Source organism: Tamandua tetradactyla, chromosome 12, assembly GCF_023851605.1.
Source record: "Tamandua tetradactyla isolate mTamTet1 chromosome 12, mTamTet1.pri, whole genome shotgun sequence".
Taxonomy (NCBI): Eukaryota; Metazoa; Chordata; class Mammalia; order Pilosa; family Myrmecophagidae; genus Tamandua; species Tamandua tetradactyla.
In genome coordinates this window covers 40,611,576-40,628,258 of record NC_135338.1, presented here as the reverse complement: position 1 = coordinate 40,628,258, position 16,683 = coordinate 40,611,576, and the positions used below count along the sequence as shown (strand labels likewise).

Below are 16,683 nucleotides of genomic sequence, written 5' to 3'. Positions count from 1 at the left end.
AAATTTTGACCATTATTTTCTCACATTCTTTCTGGCCCTTTTCCCTTCTCTTCTGGGACACCCATGCCATGTATATTTGTGCACTTCATGTCATCACTCAAATTCCTGAGACACTGCTCACTTTTTTCCCATTCTTTTCTCTATCTATTCTTCTGCATGTAAGATTTCTATTTTCCCGTGTTGTTCTTTGCTGATTCTTTCTTCTGCCTTTAAAATCTGCTGTTATATGCCACTAGTGCATTTTTTATCTCTTCTTTTGTGTGTTACATTCCCAGAAGTTCTATTTTTTTATACTTTCAAGTTCTTCTTTATTCTTACTCAGTGTCTTTTTAATATCCTTTATCTCCTTATGCATATTTTCCTTCATCTCCTTTAATTGAATTAAGGGGATTTGTTTGAACACTTTTGATTAGTTGTTACAAATTCTGTCTCAGGAATTTTAATTTGTTCCATTGACTGGGCCATATCTTCCTGATTCTTTGCATGTTTTATAATCTTTTTTTTTTTGCTGAAGTCAGGTATCTGATTATCTTGATGAGTTTACTCTAAGGTCAGTTTGTCTCTCTTGCCTAGAGTTTTATTGGTGATTGACTTTGTGTTAAGGCTCTTCTTTGATGCTTGGTCCAACTTATTCTGGATAATAGAATAGCCCCAGTTCAACTGATAGATTTTCTCAGCTCTTCTTCATCTGATTCTTGCCCTGGATATACAGTACAATTTTTAAGTTTGTACTATTTGTGCAGTTGTTTCACCATGAGGAGAAAGCTTCCTTTCCTCTGTTCCTTCTTGGAAAATCTTGATCTGTGCTCTTTGTTTTTGTTTTGCCTCTATAGATTGTTTGTTTGTTTTTACAATCTTTTTTTTGCCTCTAGTGCTTTTGCCTGTAGTACAAATTCTGGGAGGAATGTCATCCCAGAGAGAGCTTTCCCAAGTTAGTATTTCCCAACCTAAGCAGGGCCAGGGACTTACGAACGTAGTACAGTCTAGCTCCAAAAGAGCATGGGGAGGGGGGGTGAGGAAAGACACCAAAAGATATTTTGATGACTCCCAAAGCTGTACTTTCTTGGACTAACTAACAGATGTTGCCCTTCAGTAAGCTCTTCTTAGTAGCCCTAAGGAGACCCTGCATCTTTAAACTTCCACTGTCTCTATCCCTTTCATGGGTGGCTTTGAAACAATGACAGCAGCCTTCTTGTCTGGGGCTGTCTGGGGCCATCCCTGTCCAGAGCAGGCTGAAATGGCAGCTTGAGCCAGGACCCAGGATCTGAATTCATTGATCAATACTTAGCAGTCCTTCTTCACTGCCACCCCCCGACTCCTTTCTTGGGGAAGAGAGCTTCCATGTCCCTGTCTATCCACAGTATCCAGTCAGGGACTGGACCCTGAAGCAGCCTGCCTCAAAAGTGGGGGCATGAATGATGGCATTCTTCCTAGAGTGGGGTAATCCCAGTTCTTTACTGCAATTCCTCAACCTCTTTGTTCTAATCATCCCTGGATTCTGCTCAGTCCTCCCCTGTCCTCTCAAGCCCTAGAACAGTAGTTTCATACAGTTCCTGCCTTTCCACTAGCTATTTTGGAGGAGGACTGATTTCTGGAGTTCCCTACTCCACCATCTTTCCTGGAAGTTCCCATCTGATTCTGTCTTTATTTTACTCAATAAAACATTTTATTTTGTGTAATCAAAATTAATTTATATTTTCTCATATATTTACCCTTACTGTTGCTTTTCACATCCTCCTGCACCTCTTTTTTTTTCCTGCTTCAAGAATTGCATTTAGGAATTCCTTCATTATGAGTTTATTAGTGATAAATTATCTCAATTTTTGTATACTTGAAAATATATTTCTTTGCCTTCATTTTTGAAGGATCTTTTTTTTTTTAAACAGGTTGGAAGTTATTTGTTATTGTTATACTTTAGTTCTGCTCTTTGAGTATATCATTCTCTTGCTTCATGGGTTCCATCATTTCATTGGATAGTCATCTATCAGTCTCATTTTGTTTTTTAGTACTTTTATGATGTGTTTTGTACATGGTTTATCCTTTTGGGGTTTGAAGTACTTCTTATATCTGTGACTTGATGTCACATGAGGTTTGGAATAGTCTCTTCAAATATTGCTTTTCTTTTATTCTTTCTTTTCTTTTTCTTGGACTGCAACATTAGGAAGGTTAGACATTTTACCATCCAATATGTTTCTTATTTTCTTTTTCTTCTTGCATAAGGTTGGATATATTATTCAACCTACCTTCCAGGTTACTAATTATTTCTTTAGCTATATCTAATCTGTTGTTTAAACAAAGTATTTAGTTTTTTTAAAAATTTTGGGTATTAAATTTTTAGTATAGAATTTCCATATTATCCTTTCTTATAGTTTTTCATTCTTTTAAATTCTCTTGTCATTTAATTTCCTAAACATATTAGTTACAGTTATTTTAAAATCTGTGTGTGATAATTGCAGTTTCTGAATCTCCTTTGAATCGTTCTATTATCAGTATTTGCTGAATTTTCCATAAATTCTTGTCTTTTTGTAGACATGGCTATTTTTTATTGATTCAAAGCTGAGTTTCAGCCTTTGTGAGGGCTCATCTATTTCCAATTATACCATACTTTTAGAATGAAGCTCTTCAGGATACAGCTGAGATCCTGGGGTATTAGGGACTCCTCCTTAGTGAGTCTTGAACTCCAAATTTTATTTCTTTAGCCTGATAAGATTATCTAAACCTCTGCTTACAATTCAAGAAATGCCTTCAGGGGAATCATCCAAATGTTCACCTCTCAGGGTTTTCCTTCCATGAGAAAATCTTCAGTTGAAGTCCTTGCTTCCTTCATGGTCCTCCAATACCTTTAAACGAGCAACTTTTTTTTTGTTCAACTCCTCTACTTGTTCTACAGTTAATCTGATGTAAAATCATCTACCATAGCTGGAAGCAACATTCTGGGCTCCAGTGTTCTTGAATACTGTATATAGTAGTCCTTAGGATATGGTTTCTAATTTTTTTTATTAGAGGGTGTTTTAGTTTACTGGCTGGGCATGCATACTCACAGGCACCAGTGTTCCATCCCCAACCTGTGCCTATACCTGTGCTACAACACATCATCGCATTGTTGTGCCCCACCCTGTGCCCTACTCCCTGCTGTACAACCATCTGACAAACACAAGGCCTTAGACTACTGAAAGAAATCAACTCCCAGAGTAAATCAATCAAGATATCGACATGCCATGAAGACAGCAGAAGATCACTAAGCATATCACAATGCAAGCAGATATAACCCTGCCTAATGACCAAATTAAAATACCAGAGGAGACACAGACATTAGAACAACCTGTCAAAGATGTTCATACAACTCTACATAATAAAATAAGTAGGATAGCAAATGACATAAAGGAGATCAAGAAGACAGTAGAAGAGCATAAAGAGGAATTTGAAAGAATAAATAGAAAAATAGTAAATATCACAGAGATTAAAGATTCTGCTGACCAAATAAAAAGCATACTAGAGACACACAACAGCAGCTTTGAAGAGGCAGAAGAACGAATAAGCAAACCAGAAGACATGACAACTGATTTTGAACACTCTAAACAGCAAATGGCAAAAAAGATGGAAAAATATGAATTGGATCTCAGGGAAATAATGGGCAAAACAAAGCACAGCAGAAGGAGAAGAGAAAAGGGGTAGGAAGATTAGTTGAACTATAATGGGGGAAAACTTCCCAACCCTTATAAAGGATATAAATATGCAAGTCAAAGATGCTCAATGAACTCCAAATAGAATAAAGACAAATAGGCCTTCCCCAAGTCACATACTAATCAATCTGTCAAATGTCAAAGAGAAGCAGAAAATCCTGAAAGTGGCAAGAGAAAAACAATCTACTACATACAAGGGTAACCACATAAAACTGAGTTCAGACCACTCAACTGCTACTATGGAGGCAAGAAGGCAGTGGTGTGATGTATTTAAAATTCTGAAAGAGAAAGAATGCTTGACTTCCAGTCAAGAATTCTGTACCCAGCCAAAGTGTCCTTCAAAATTGAGGGAGAGATTAAAATTTTCACAGACATACAAATCCTGAAAGAATTTATCAACAAGAGACAGGCCCTACAAGAAATTCTAAAGGAAGTTCTGCCAGTTAAAAAAAAAAAAAAAAAAAAAAGACGGGAAAGGGAGGTCTGGAGGAGGGCCACAGAATTGAAGAGTATCAGTAAGTAAGGGTAACTTAAAGGATAAAAAGAGAATGTTTTAGTTTACTAAAGCTTCCAGAATGTAACACATCAGCAATGGATTGACTTTAAATAAGGAGATTTGTATAGTTACAAATTTATAGTTCTTCAGAGGAAAGGCAGCTAGCTTTCCTCTAATTTTCTCAGTCACATGGGAAGACACACAGTGACATTTGCTGGACTTCTGTCCTAGCTTTTGGGTTCCAATGGCTTTCCCCCAGGGTGATTTATTTCTCCATCTCCAAATGTCTGGGCTGAGCTGTGAGTGCTGAGATGAGGTATACTGAGCTGATGAGCTTTCTTCTGACCTCTCTCTTTTAAGCCTCCAGCTAATTAAACTCACTCCTTGTGGAAGGCACTCCCCTCAGTCGACAGCAGATGTAGTCAGTCGTTGATGAATTTTACATACTGATGATTTAAGGCCACAGCAACAGAACAATGGCCATCATCACCTGAGTCTAACTATCACAGAGAAGTTGTAGGTTTACAGAGAAAAAATGCAGACAGTACAGAGAAGGTATGATTTTACATCAGATATTTATAGCTTAAAAATTCTTAGTAACTGTGTGAACTAGGGAAACATATTTGACTTTTCTGTGTTTGTGTTTTACCTATATAAATAAATGGAAATAATCCCTCCTTCAAAGGGCAGTTTTTGAGGATTAAATATATAAAGTAAATACAATGTTTAGCATAGTTTTTAGAACATATTAAGTATTTAAAGATGAAAGGTTTATTCATAAAAAAAATAGAGTTAATTTTCCACAATGCATGACTTCTTAAAAGCATGAAATGTGATTATATATGTAAAACTCTTTATAGGCTGTAATACACTAGAGAAATAAAAGCAGAATAATTATTTCAAAAGTGTATTGACTGTTCCTGGTGCCTACCCATGTAACAACAAAGCAAGTGTATTGACTGTCATTTTGCTGCTAGGCTGTGTGCTAAATGCTTACATGCACTATCTCATTCAGTATTTTTTAGTTATAGATAAAGCCTGAACACTTATTGCTCTTACTTTATGGAAGAGGAAATTGAGTTTAGAAAAGAGTACATTACTTATCCACAGCTACATAGTGAGTAGGCAGAGAAGCCAGAATTCAAACCCAACCTTAATCCATTCCAGAGCAGTTCTTAACCCTGTTGCTATTCCTATCTACTAAGATTCTCTTCTCTTTCCAGAGGAAAAATAGCCATTTTGGGTACCCCAGAATCTTGCCAATGCATTGTATCAAATAGGTAATCATTAAAATTTATTGACTCACTGACATCCACATCAATAAAATCTGCTGGCATTATTACAGAGTGAAATAGTTCAGGAAGAGGATGCCTAATGCTGTCTTTTAGCTTCCAACTATGGAAGTGAAAATTGAATAGGATGGATTAATATCAGCACAGAGTGAGAATAAATTAAGAATTGGGCTATAAAGAAAAGTTATAATCCATAATCTAGAAGCCAGTTCTTATTGCACCTGATGTCCCATCATATTCAATCAAAAGTGGCTGTCACTGGGGGTCATGCTGCAGTTTCCATTGTACTTACATGTGAGTCATTTTACTCAAATTGTAGAAGGAATATGATTCCAGCCGTTGCAGAGTTGCATCTATTGATAAGTAGCTGAATGTCACAAAAATAAAAGACAAAGTAGGAAGTTAGTAAGGTTATAAACTCCAACATCTATTAATTTTGATGTAACTTCTTTGTCAGAGTCGTCCCAGATCATATAACATGCACTATCCCCATGCTATCTTCTTAATTAGGTTAAAATGAATGAATACTTGATTTCTGATCTTGTGATACCTGAAGTTTCCTAATATAAGTTTGATTCATCCATCAGGTCTCATTAAATTGTTACTTCCTTAACAAGTTCTCCCCTACCCTGACCTAGCTTTCTGATTAGCACAATTCCCCATAGAAAGAATATCCTCATAGCACTATAAACCTTGCCTTTCTATAATTTGAAATAATATTTTCAAAAATGTGATTTTATGATCATGTGATGTTTGATTTATGTTGTTCATGCACTAGACCGTAAGTTCTCTGAAATGTAGAATTCTGCTTCTGTTTTTAGAGGCCATTGAATCTTGAGTGCCTTTCATAGCACTCAGCATGTAGGAGACTCTCAATATGTGTTGAGTGAATGAATGAGCAATTCAAAGTAGCAGAACATGCAGGACCTTAGAAAAAGCCACAAGAATGAATGAGGTGACATTTTAATGAAGTATCTAATAATACGGTATTAGAAATATAATTTCAGTAAGGACAAAGAAAAATCCACAATGCTTTAATGGAATACTCCAAGGAGTGATGAAGATGTATTCTCTCAGACTTTTCTTCTTGATTTTGACTGAGACCGAAACTTCAAGGTTCATCTTGAACAAAGCAACAGTTAACTCAAATAACAGTTCTATACTATAAAAGAGTATGGTATACTATATATAAAAGGAGAAGAGAAAAACTCCTAAATACTTGTCAAGAATATGTAAGTAACCATGTTTCAAATAGTCTCTTCAAATTCCATCTTGTAATGAGAATGACTAAAGCAGCCAAATTTCAATGACCATTTTCTATCAAGAGTAAGTTCTTATGATATTTGGAGAAATTAATGATGAACAGATGGTGTTCACTCACAGCCACTGCAAATAATTGAACTACTGAGGGACTTTTAAGACATGCAGATATACAAGGCCTAGTCTAGAATAATTAAATCAGAGTTTATGAGAGATGGGTAAGTGCTTTTATTTTTAGAAAGCTTCCCAGGTGTGCAAGCGGCAGGGTTGAGAAGCACTGGTCTACAGTTTGAGTTGAATTTGCTCACAGAATACTTTCATTGATACAGTGTTTATAAGCATGATTGACTGTGCCAATCTGAGTTTTTATCATGGTAATTATGAGAATTCTAACGGCCCTGTGCTTTCTGTTTTGAATTTCCTACTTTCAACATTTTTATCCTTTTATTTACCAGGTCTCCCAAACCATGGCCCCTTGTGGATAACAGCATTATATAAATTATTTTGATTCAAACATCATATCTTCAATGTGGAGGAAACAATGGAAAATGTTGAAAAGAATAAATTTATTATGTAGAGACTGGAAATTTATAATGAATGAATTTATATAATGAATCTGAAGAGCAAGATTCAGTTTGAAGTCTGTCAACTTGTTTCCATGACTATGCAACATACCCATTACTCAAAATTTTCTCCTGCATTTGTCAGTTTAGAAGTATGAGACTTTCCCAAGCTTTTAGTGGGATAGTCATTCAGACCTTGTCATAAGGACTCAAGATCTCCAACATAAGGGTACCTCCTTAGAAGAGAGTTATATCATGGTTGTGGAGACAACATTTTGGTGCCATTTATTCGGTGGAGTGTAAGTACCAATTCCCTGCTTATTCTTTTTTTTTTATGACCAGGAAAATCATATTCCACCTCTCCCTCAATTTTCTTCTTAGCATGAAATCTTGTATGATTACTTGGGTGACCATATCATTTATATCTGAGCTAGGACATTTTTGCTAGTTAAAACAGACTGCTGTTAATAATTATACCAGACTAACAAGTGGAAATTTGGATCATCCCAGCCAAACATGCCTACAGTCATCCTGGAAATCTCTCCCTTTCAAGAGGTGTACCAATTCTTTAGTTATTCATTAATATGTATGTGCTTTCATTCAATAAATATCTATTGAACATTTACTGCATGTCAAATATCTTTCTGGGTGTTGACCTATTCCTTTACTTCAAGGAAATCAGAGGGTTTTGGGAGTTGCAGACAGGTAAATGGAATTAACATCCAGGGTTGATAAGTGCTTTGATGAGGTTCAGGGAACATTTACCCCAGGCTGGAGCACCCAGCACAGTTTCTCTAGAGGAAGCCTCCCTAGGGCCTTCAAATCTGCCTGAATGTCCTGTGTATACCTCAGTCAACTCTCTGAATCTCATTGCCCACCACTTTTATTTCAAATTTTCTCCTTGAATTTCTAACTCAAACTCTGTTAATACTTTAAATACTTTGCAGAAAAGAAAAAAGCCTTTTGATAGGAATTCCTTGAATTCCCCGCCAACAAGTCTTACCAATTTACCTATCCCTTCTCCATCTTTTGCTATTGCTTTCTTGTTACAATGCAAAAGGTGACCATCTTTCTGTAGAAGGTCAATCCCTCTATTGGGACTTCACCCCCTCCTGCCACATGAGAGACCTTGTGTTTCAAATTGTTCTACTTTTCCTGTTTTTGGCCTATCCCTCTCTACTGATGCCTTCTCATGGTCCCAGTTACATCTACCTCCTCAAGTCTCAGTATCCACCCACGTCCTTCTCTTGGATGCTCTCCACGTTCTCAACAGTCTCATTACTCCTTACTCTGCTTTCCTTTTTCCTTTTCCCATATCCACTATTACTTTATTATGTTTTTGCTTCATTGCCTAACCACTTCCATTCAAATGCAAGCTCCATGGGAGTAGTGATTTTTACTTTGTTCCCTGATGTATCCCTAGCTCCTAGAACAGTAATTGGCAAAGAGTAAGGACTGAATAAATATTTGCTGAATGAATGAATGAAAAAAAGTATGCATATGTCCTGATGCCTACTGCACATATCTGCTTGAGGCCTCAAAGTGATCTCAGATGCCACATGTTCCAAATAAACTCCTAATTTGCCCTCTTCTCCTCTGAATCAAATCCTCAAAAACTTCTCTCTCAGTGAAATGCTCTCATCAACTGTACAGTTGTCCTAGTGAGAAACTCTTCTCCATCTCTCCCACCCTCCAAATCAAGCAACTATTAAGTTGGTCAACTATCCCTAAACTTATTTCTCAAGTACCACAAATTTTTCTTTTACCCTTATCTAACCATCTTTGTTCTACTTTCTAACCCCTCTCTCCAGGGGAGCTACATCCTTTTCCTTGCTAGCTTCCTGTCTACATCCTTGTTTCTCTCCAATCTACTTTTCACAGTACAGGCAAGAGAATTTTTCTAAAATAACATTATTTCCTTGCCTGCTTAAATCCATTCTTTGGCTCCACATGGTCCTTGAGGAAGATTTCAAATTCCTTCACCTGATTCTCAAGACCCTGTCCCTTGCTACTACCACCTCCCAGCCTAAGCTCCAGCCCTAACAACTTACTTCAATTCCTCAGACAGCAGCTTTCCCTTTCTGCTTAGAACCATGTTTTGCCTAGAGAGTGCAGATCTCAAGTTAGGCATTATTTCCTCTACGAAACCTTCCCTGACCACAGCCCCCATCCAGGTCATGTTTCCTTCATGAGTCTGCACAGCACTCTGAAAGGTCCCCATCATAGCACTCAGCACATAGTTTAGGAATGAAGCTGGAGACTCCAGAACATCTAGCATGGGCCTCAATAAATATTTGTTGAATGAATGAATGAAATGATAGCCAAACCATTGGGACACCCAAATGGAGACGCCAAGTAGACAGTTGTATAAAGGAGTTGAGGAAAAAGGGAGGCCCTAAAGGTGATTTTGAGGTTTTTAGCTTACAGGATGCTAAATGGTGGTGCTGTTAAAAGTAGGAATAGAAAAGGAACACTTTGAGAGGAAGATGATGCAATTATTTTGTGTATGCTGAGTCTGAAGTGTTTGCGGTGATGTTCAGAAGAAATTTGTAATGTCGGCTTGAATTTTAGGAAGGAGTCAGGGCTAGAGATTTTCATTTAAGAATTAGCTGCATTAGGTAATAATGACACTAAAGGAATGGGAGTGAAGCTAAAGAAATAGGGGGGTGGCTTTCCTATAGAGAAATTAGGACATAATGAGCAAAGAATAAACTGGTATTTAAGAATCAGCAGGAAAAAGTAAAATAAAATGAAATAAAATGGGAAGCCAGGAAAGGAGACTGAGGAGTACCCAGAGTAGGACAATAAGAAGTAGAATGAGAAAGCAATATGAACAAAACAAGAGGAGGTAAGAATTTGAAAAAATGAAGGGCTAGTCAGTAACCTCAAAAATGCCCATTGGGGGCAAAATCACTCTTGGTTGAGAGCCCCTAATATGACATAATGCATACTCTATAAATGATCGTAAAATGAATACATTTTATTAGAAACTGTTCAGGTGCTCCTGGTTGTGTTGTGATTTGTTGTGCCTGATTATACGAATTGCCTGTCAGAATCAATGAAATGAAACCATGACCCGATTCATTTCACATCCAAAAGGGAATTCTTTTGTCCCTGACTCTAATAGCCACTCAGTTTCTACGGGTTTTATAAATTCATTAAAAAGATTTCTTTCTTTTAAGTGAGAGAGGTAAAAAATCATTGACCACATTTATGACAATATGCAAACATTTGTATTAATGGTGAAAGGTAGTTCAAGAATTTGTGACTAGGATAGCTAAATCTGAGATAGATATAGAAATCTGATTATGGGAGAAATTCCAGCTAATGTTTTGTCACATCCCAAGATATATGAAAATACATCAAATTATGATATTCTCAAAGCCAAATTAATTTAAATTTTCTTAGGTTTAAAAGAATCATTTATTAATTAGGGGATAGAGATAACCAAATTAAAAAAACAACTTATGCATAAAATTTTCATGTATACTTAAAATGTAGATGTCACTGACTTACATAAATTCAACATATAACAGGTATTATTCTTCATAGAGCACAACTGGGAAGTAACGTGTCATAGTTGCAAACTTGTCTTTATATTCAAAAGAATAACTTACATCCTGGAAATATTGGGCAGATTTGAAAATGCATAACTGGGGATGATTTTCAGATGAGTCTCTGTAAGCTTCCTGTGAAAATAGTAGTTACACAATTAGTTTTAATTGTTGGACTTTTCTAACAACTCACCTTAATTATAAAGAACATGTAACTAGAAGCATGACAATCCTTAAAACATATATTTTTGTCATATGTAAAAAAAAAAAAGTCAATGAAAAGTAAATATATAGGTTTTTCCCCAGAAGGAAAGGATTGAAAGTGAGAGTCAGGTATAGAAAATAAATCTTCAAAGCTCATCTTTGGGTTAGCAGTAAACTACCATGCTCTACCTATTGTTTCTAACATCGTATTCCATTTGTAATTGAAGGGTGATTTAATATGTTCATAAGTTTATCAGGAATGCTGAATTCATATCATATGTTCTCAATGGGCACATCTTAGGATTTCATCAAAGTATACAGTAAGTACATATTAGGAAGAAGTAAATGTATTTGATTTCATCTTAGATTAAAAAGGGCGGTACATTACAATCTTTTTGCCCAAACAAAGGTCTCTTCAAACTTCACCTTTATTTCATTGTCTACTTGTTATAGTTCAGATGGAACTCACAAGGAGCTAATTATTCCTCAGAATTGTAAGACATCTTTGTTGTATATGCGACATATGCAACATTAAGGCTTTGGCTTTTCCTCTAACCTGCTTTTTTAAAAAATATGATTCAGAAGGCTGAGACACTTTTCCTTATAAATAATAAAACGTCTTGATGCATTCTATTATGTCTTTGCATCTAGGTGCTCCATTTTTTTTTTTTAAGAATTCCCTTCTTTACTGTACTGTCTGCTTAACTAAAATCCTCTCGGTAAAAGGTATGCCTAGTGCCCTAACTTAATCTGCAAATAAGATGACACCCCACCACACTTAACATTTTTTTTCTGTGTGTCTGTTTTTGCCATTTAAGTACCTTAAATCACATTTCTTTCATTTAATACTTTATTTTTAGATATGAAATTGCATATTTTTCATTCTGGGCTGCAGAGTTCTGTCTCAACAATCTGTTTCCTTAATCTGTGCTTTCTTTGGACTACTCTTTTTTGCAGTGATTGAAATTTATCTGTAAGTTGCTTAATCAAAGGACAGTGAGGTCATATTAGTTTATAAAAGGGCCTATTTTGAGGAGGAAGTATGGGGAAGTGAATGACAAAAGTGTATATTGTCAACCTTTTGCAAGCCCAGGTGTTTCACCATGAAGCCCAATGTTGTCTTCAAATAATTTTAAAATTCGGGTCCTGTAAATTACCTGTCTTCTCTAGCATATCCTCCTGTTACATTTACATCCCCTTCATTTTGATTAAAGCCTATTGGTCCAGATCCAGTATTCTGAAGCAAAAAAGATAATGAAAGAACGAGTTGTTCTACTAAAATCTTTGTATAAAATTGGGTCACGTCAAAAGGAAACTAAGGATAAGATACACACTTGTTGGATATCACCCAAGGAGACTGAGTTTCTTAAGTTCCAAGATATTCTTAATATAGAGCTGTCATAATGTATAGACCTTGAGGACATACTTATTGTAAGATTCCACACACTGCTCTTAGGTGATGTGGCTCTACATTGTAATTTCCACTGATCAGAAATTTTTTGGTTGAGTCTGTGTTTAAAAGTAAATACATATATTTAATTAAATAGGAAATAATGGTAAGGTTACAATGGTTTCTAGGATGTTTGAATTGGAACAGAAATAGCATTAAGCACAACTTAATAGACTCTGGGTTAAAGGTTCAAATAATGTTTACATTTTTCTTCAAACTATCAGTTTTGGAAATACATAATCCACGTTTCTTGAATGAGATATCGCCTTCTCTCTAACACACACAAACCCATACACACTTGAGTCAGAAATAAGCTTTTTCTACTAGTCATTTAGCTGTGGCAGAATATGTTTTAAAAACTGAAAAATATTTGTAATGCAAACATTTTGCTTTATTCCATAAACAAGATATTCTATTATATGGCTAGATTTTTTGCCAAAGAAAGTCCCATTGATACACATAGGCCAAAAAGGATTAAGTACCTCAGCAGGCAAGAATGCTTGCCTGCCATGCTAGAGGACCCAGGTTTGATTCCCGGTGTCTGCCCATGTTAAAAAAAAAAAAAAAGGATTAAGTATCTCAGAGCAGCTGTCTTAGTAATAATACAATATGCATGATAAATCTTAAACAAGAAAGAAGGGAGGAATACCAACAATCTTAGCATGAGATGAAAATTAACTATGTTTATTGAAAAAAATTGATTAGTATCATGATGATTATAATCCAGTTGGGACATAAGACTGATTTAAGATATGTTAAATGAGTAAACTATCAAAATGGCCATCGATCATATAAATCGCTGAGTTAGTTCCAATTTAGCAGCTTATTATATTTTGCCTGGAGTATAGTAGTAATGTATATATAATCTAGAAAATAAACCCATTGTTGACTTTTTCTTTTTTTTTTTTTTTTACTTTTGGTAAAATTTGTCTTGGTTGCCTCTCTAAAATTCAGTACATAATTGCTCTTGAGCTTTACTTTCTCCCAGGTTTTTAATACGTTATTAGCTTAAATAACACTATAAACAATTTAGTAGGAATTTTCTTCAAAGACATCTATTACTCTTCAAACACAGAACAAAAATTGTCACCTAGGAAATGGGACCTAGTTAATTAATCAATGAAGATAGCACATTTATTACTGAGTTCTGTCCTTGGTTCTGCAACAGTTTAACTTAAAGATGAGGGGGTGGAGAATAAATTAATCATATTCTGTTGATGGCTTGCTGATGCCTTGCTGATCCCCAGCTGACCCCAGATGTAGGATCGAAAATGCTTATGAAGGTTTCCTGGTTATTACACAGCAGCTTTGTGGCTAGAACTCATTGATGCAGTATTTATGATCAGCTGGATTCTTTCATTCCTATCATCCAGAGGAAAGCAGCTGGATGTTCTTTCCATTGTCTTCACTCTGAAGAGCAAAACTTTTATTAAAAGGATCTTTTATAGCATTGTGATTACTGCTTTAAAGGCAGCTGGTGGGCTGCAAGTATAATTATTTGACCAAAATGTTTTATTTTCAATTGAGAATACTTTTTGAATATTTGTGGAAACAGAAAAAAAATATACCTAAATATATATTCTGACAAAAACATTAAAAAGCTTCAAGGTGTTATCCTATTGTCAAAAGAGCATCAGATAGCTTTTGGACACCTTTAATGTCTCAAAAAAAGGCAATGATTATTCTAAAACATAAGGAAAAAAATCAGAAAATTACTTTCTATAAATAGCACAAGTATTTACTCTTAATGATTAAGGCATTACATTACATATACCTGATCAGAAAAAAAGTTCACATTTATAGAGTCATATCCTAAGTTGAGCATATGCATTTTATAGCTAAACTAATTGGCTTTAACTTCTAACAGGAAAATTTGAAGTAGAAATTACAAGACAAAATAACTTTAAATTGCCTCATCAGGTTAAATATTTATCTTTCTATGATTTAGTTTAACCAAGAAAGATCAGTGAGGATATGACACAGAGTAAAAAGTTTCCTTTGGACCTTGTTGAGACTATATTTGTAATTCTCAAATGTCTGCACTTGGAAGACATAATGCAGAAATAAAAACGTTGCATGTGAAATTTCGCCCAACTAGCTTGCGGATCTCACAGAATAGGATACAGTTTTAAGTATATCTTTGTTCCTAGAATGGCAATATGGTATAATAATCGGGCCAAAGCAAATGAAGACGGCAGATTGTCCTTCTGTGTTTCAATAAGAACTGTCTCTGCAATTTGACTTTTCACAGTAAATCTTGCGGCATAGTGCAAGATTTCATTTCACTGAAATTTAATCAATATGCATTTCTTGTTATCTTGTCTTCTTATAAGTTTTCTGAAATAAAACATACATAGTTTGTGTGTATGGATGCCCATGTGGGAGTGGATTTAAATGATGCTACACATTTCCCACAATAGTCTCTGATGAGCAGCGTTAAGTACGTGCAGATGAGCATGACAGAATTGTTCTGTACTGAAAGGCTTGTTGACCTGATTTGCCATGGCTAAGCCAGAAACTGACCATTTATGTACCACATTGTTTTTGATCTCTTGGCAATCAGTCTGAATGAGAATATTTGGTGATTCTTCATCAAGCTTGCTTGGTTGTTATCAATGTTATGTACATTTCAGGGGCCTCCATTTATATTTGATACCTCTGTCAATCAACTGACCAGTATTGATATGTGACAAGTGTATGACTAGTAAATATGAGGATAAAAAGTACTGGTAGAAAAGGAGGGAATTGGGGCAGATAATTCAGGCATCAATGTATTGTGAAGCTGTGCATTATAATTCAGACGGTATCGTTTGCCTGGTGCTTTATTTTAGTGAGAAGGAATTCTCATTGGTGAATTTGTTTTACTATTGTAGAATTTTTTTTTCATACTCTTTGATGAGCTGTGAGAGAGGGCAGCAACCACGGGACTTTAAATCAGGGATGCAGAACCAAAAGGACTGTGCAGCAAATGCTCAGGGCTATTTGTATATAGACTGCGATGGGATGTATTTTTAAATATGAAAGAAAGAATTAGACATTCAAAAATAAACATTTAAGTAGCTATAATATCAATCTGATAATGCTATGAAGGAAGAGAACAGAATCTATGGGAGTGTATGAGAAGTCCTCTCTGAAGAATTGATATTAAACTGAGACCTGAAGTCTTCATTTATAACAGGGTCTGCAGAATCTAAAAGTGTAGGTGAAGGAAACAAGAGACCCTGCAGGATGTTGGGTATAGAGTCAGGGCTTTCTAAACTTATTTCTCAATCATGAAAGAGTGATAATATTTCTGTACTCCTCTCTCAGTTTTTATGAGGAGGGGAGAGAGATATGAAAGAGAATTCTATATTGCAAAGGAATGAATGAAGTCAGATTATATAATGCCTAATTAATAGTCTTATCTAGAATGATGCCCATTAAATAGCTGGCATTCCTCTCTAAGCCACCTCGACAGGTGAACTCACTGCCTTCCCCTCTAAATGGGACAAGACTCCCAGGGGCGTAAATCTCCCTGGCAACATGGGACAGAATTCCGGCGATCAGTCAAGACCCAGCATCAAGGGACTAAGAAAGTCTTTGTGGCCAAAAGGGGGAAGAGAGAAATGAGACAAAATAAAGTTTCAGTGGCTGAGAGGTTTCAAACAGAGTCAAAATGTTATCCTGGAGGTTATTATTATGCATTATATAGATAGCTTTTTTTTTTAGTATTGGAATGGCTGGAGGGAAGTACCTGAAACTGCTGAGCTGTGTTCCAGTAGCCTTGATTCTTGAAGATGATTGTATAGCAATATAACTTTGATAATGTGCCTGTGTGATTTTGAAAACCTTGTGTCTGATGCTCCTTTTATCCAAGATGTGGACAGAGGAGTAAACAATACAGATAAAAATAAATAAATAATAGGGGTGTGCTGGTTTGAAAGGAAGTATGCCCCCTAAGAAAAGCCATGCTTTGATATAAATCCCATTTCTTAAAGGTAGAATACTCCCTATTCAATATTGTATATTTGAAACTGTAATGAGATCATCTCCCTAGGTGATGTGATTTAGTCAAGAATGGTTGTTAAACTGGATTAGGTGACGACATGTCTCCACCCATTTGAGTGGGTCTTGATTAGTTTCTGAAGTCCTATAAAAGAGGAAACATTTTGGAGAGAGAGACTCAGAGAGAGAGCAGAGAA

The 16,683-nt window shown here is 35.8% G+C and overlaps 1 protein-coding gene across 1 annotated transcript in view; it reads right to left on the bottom strand.

Moving 5' to 3' along the window:
• The window catches only part of TSHR (thyroid stimulating hormone receptor), a 211,143-nt gene that overhangs the window by 76,490 nt on the left and 117,970 nt on the right, over positions 1–16,683 (bottom strand). The window contains exons 3-4 of the mRNA XM_077123229.1: positions 10,912–10,983; positions 5,764–5,838 (exon numbers count right to left, since the gene is read on the bottom strand). Coding sequence (XP_076979344.1) covers positions 5,764–5,838; positions 10,912–10,983 — 147 coding nt within the window. The remainder of the gene's footprint in view (positions 1–5,763; positions 5,839–10,911; positions 10,984–16,683) is intronic.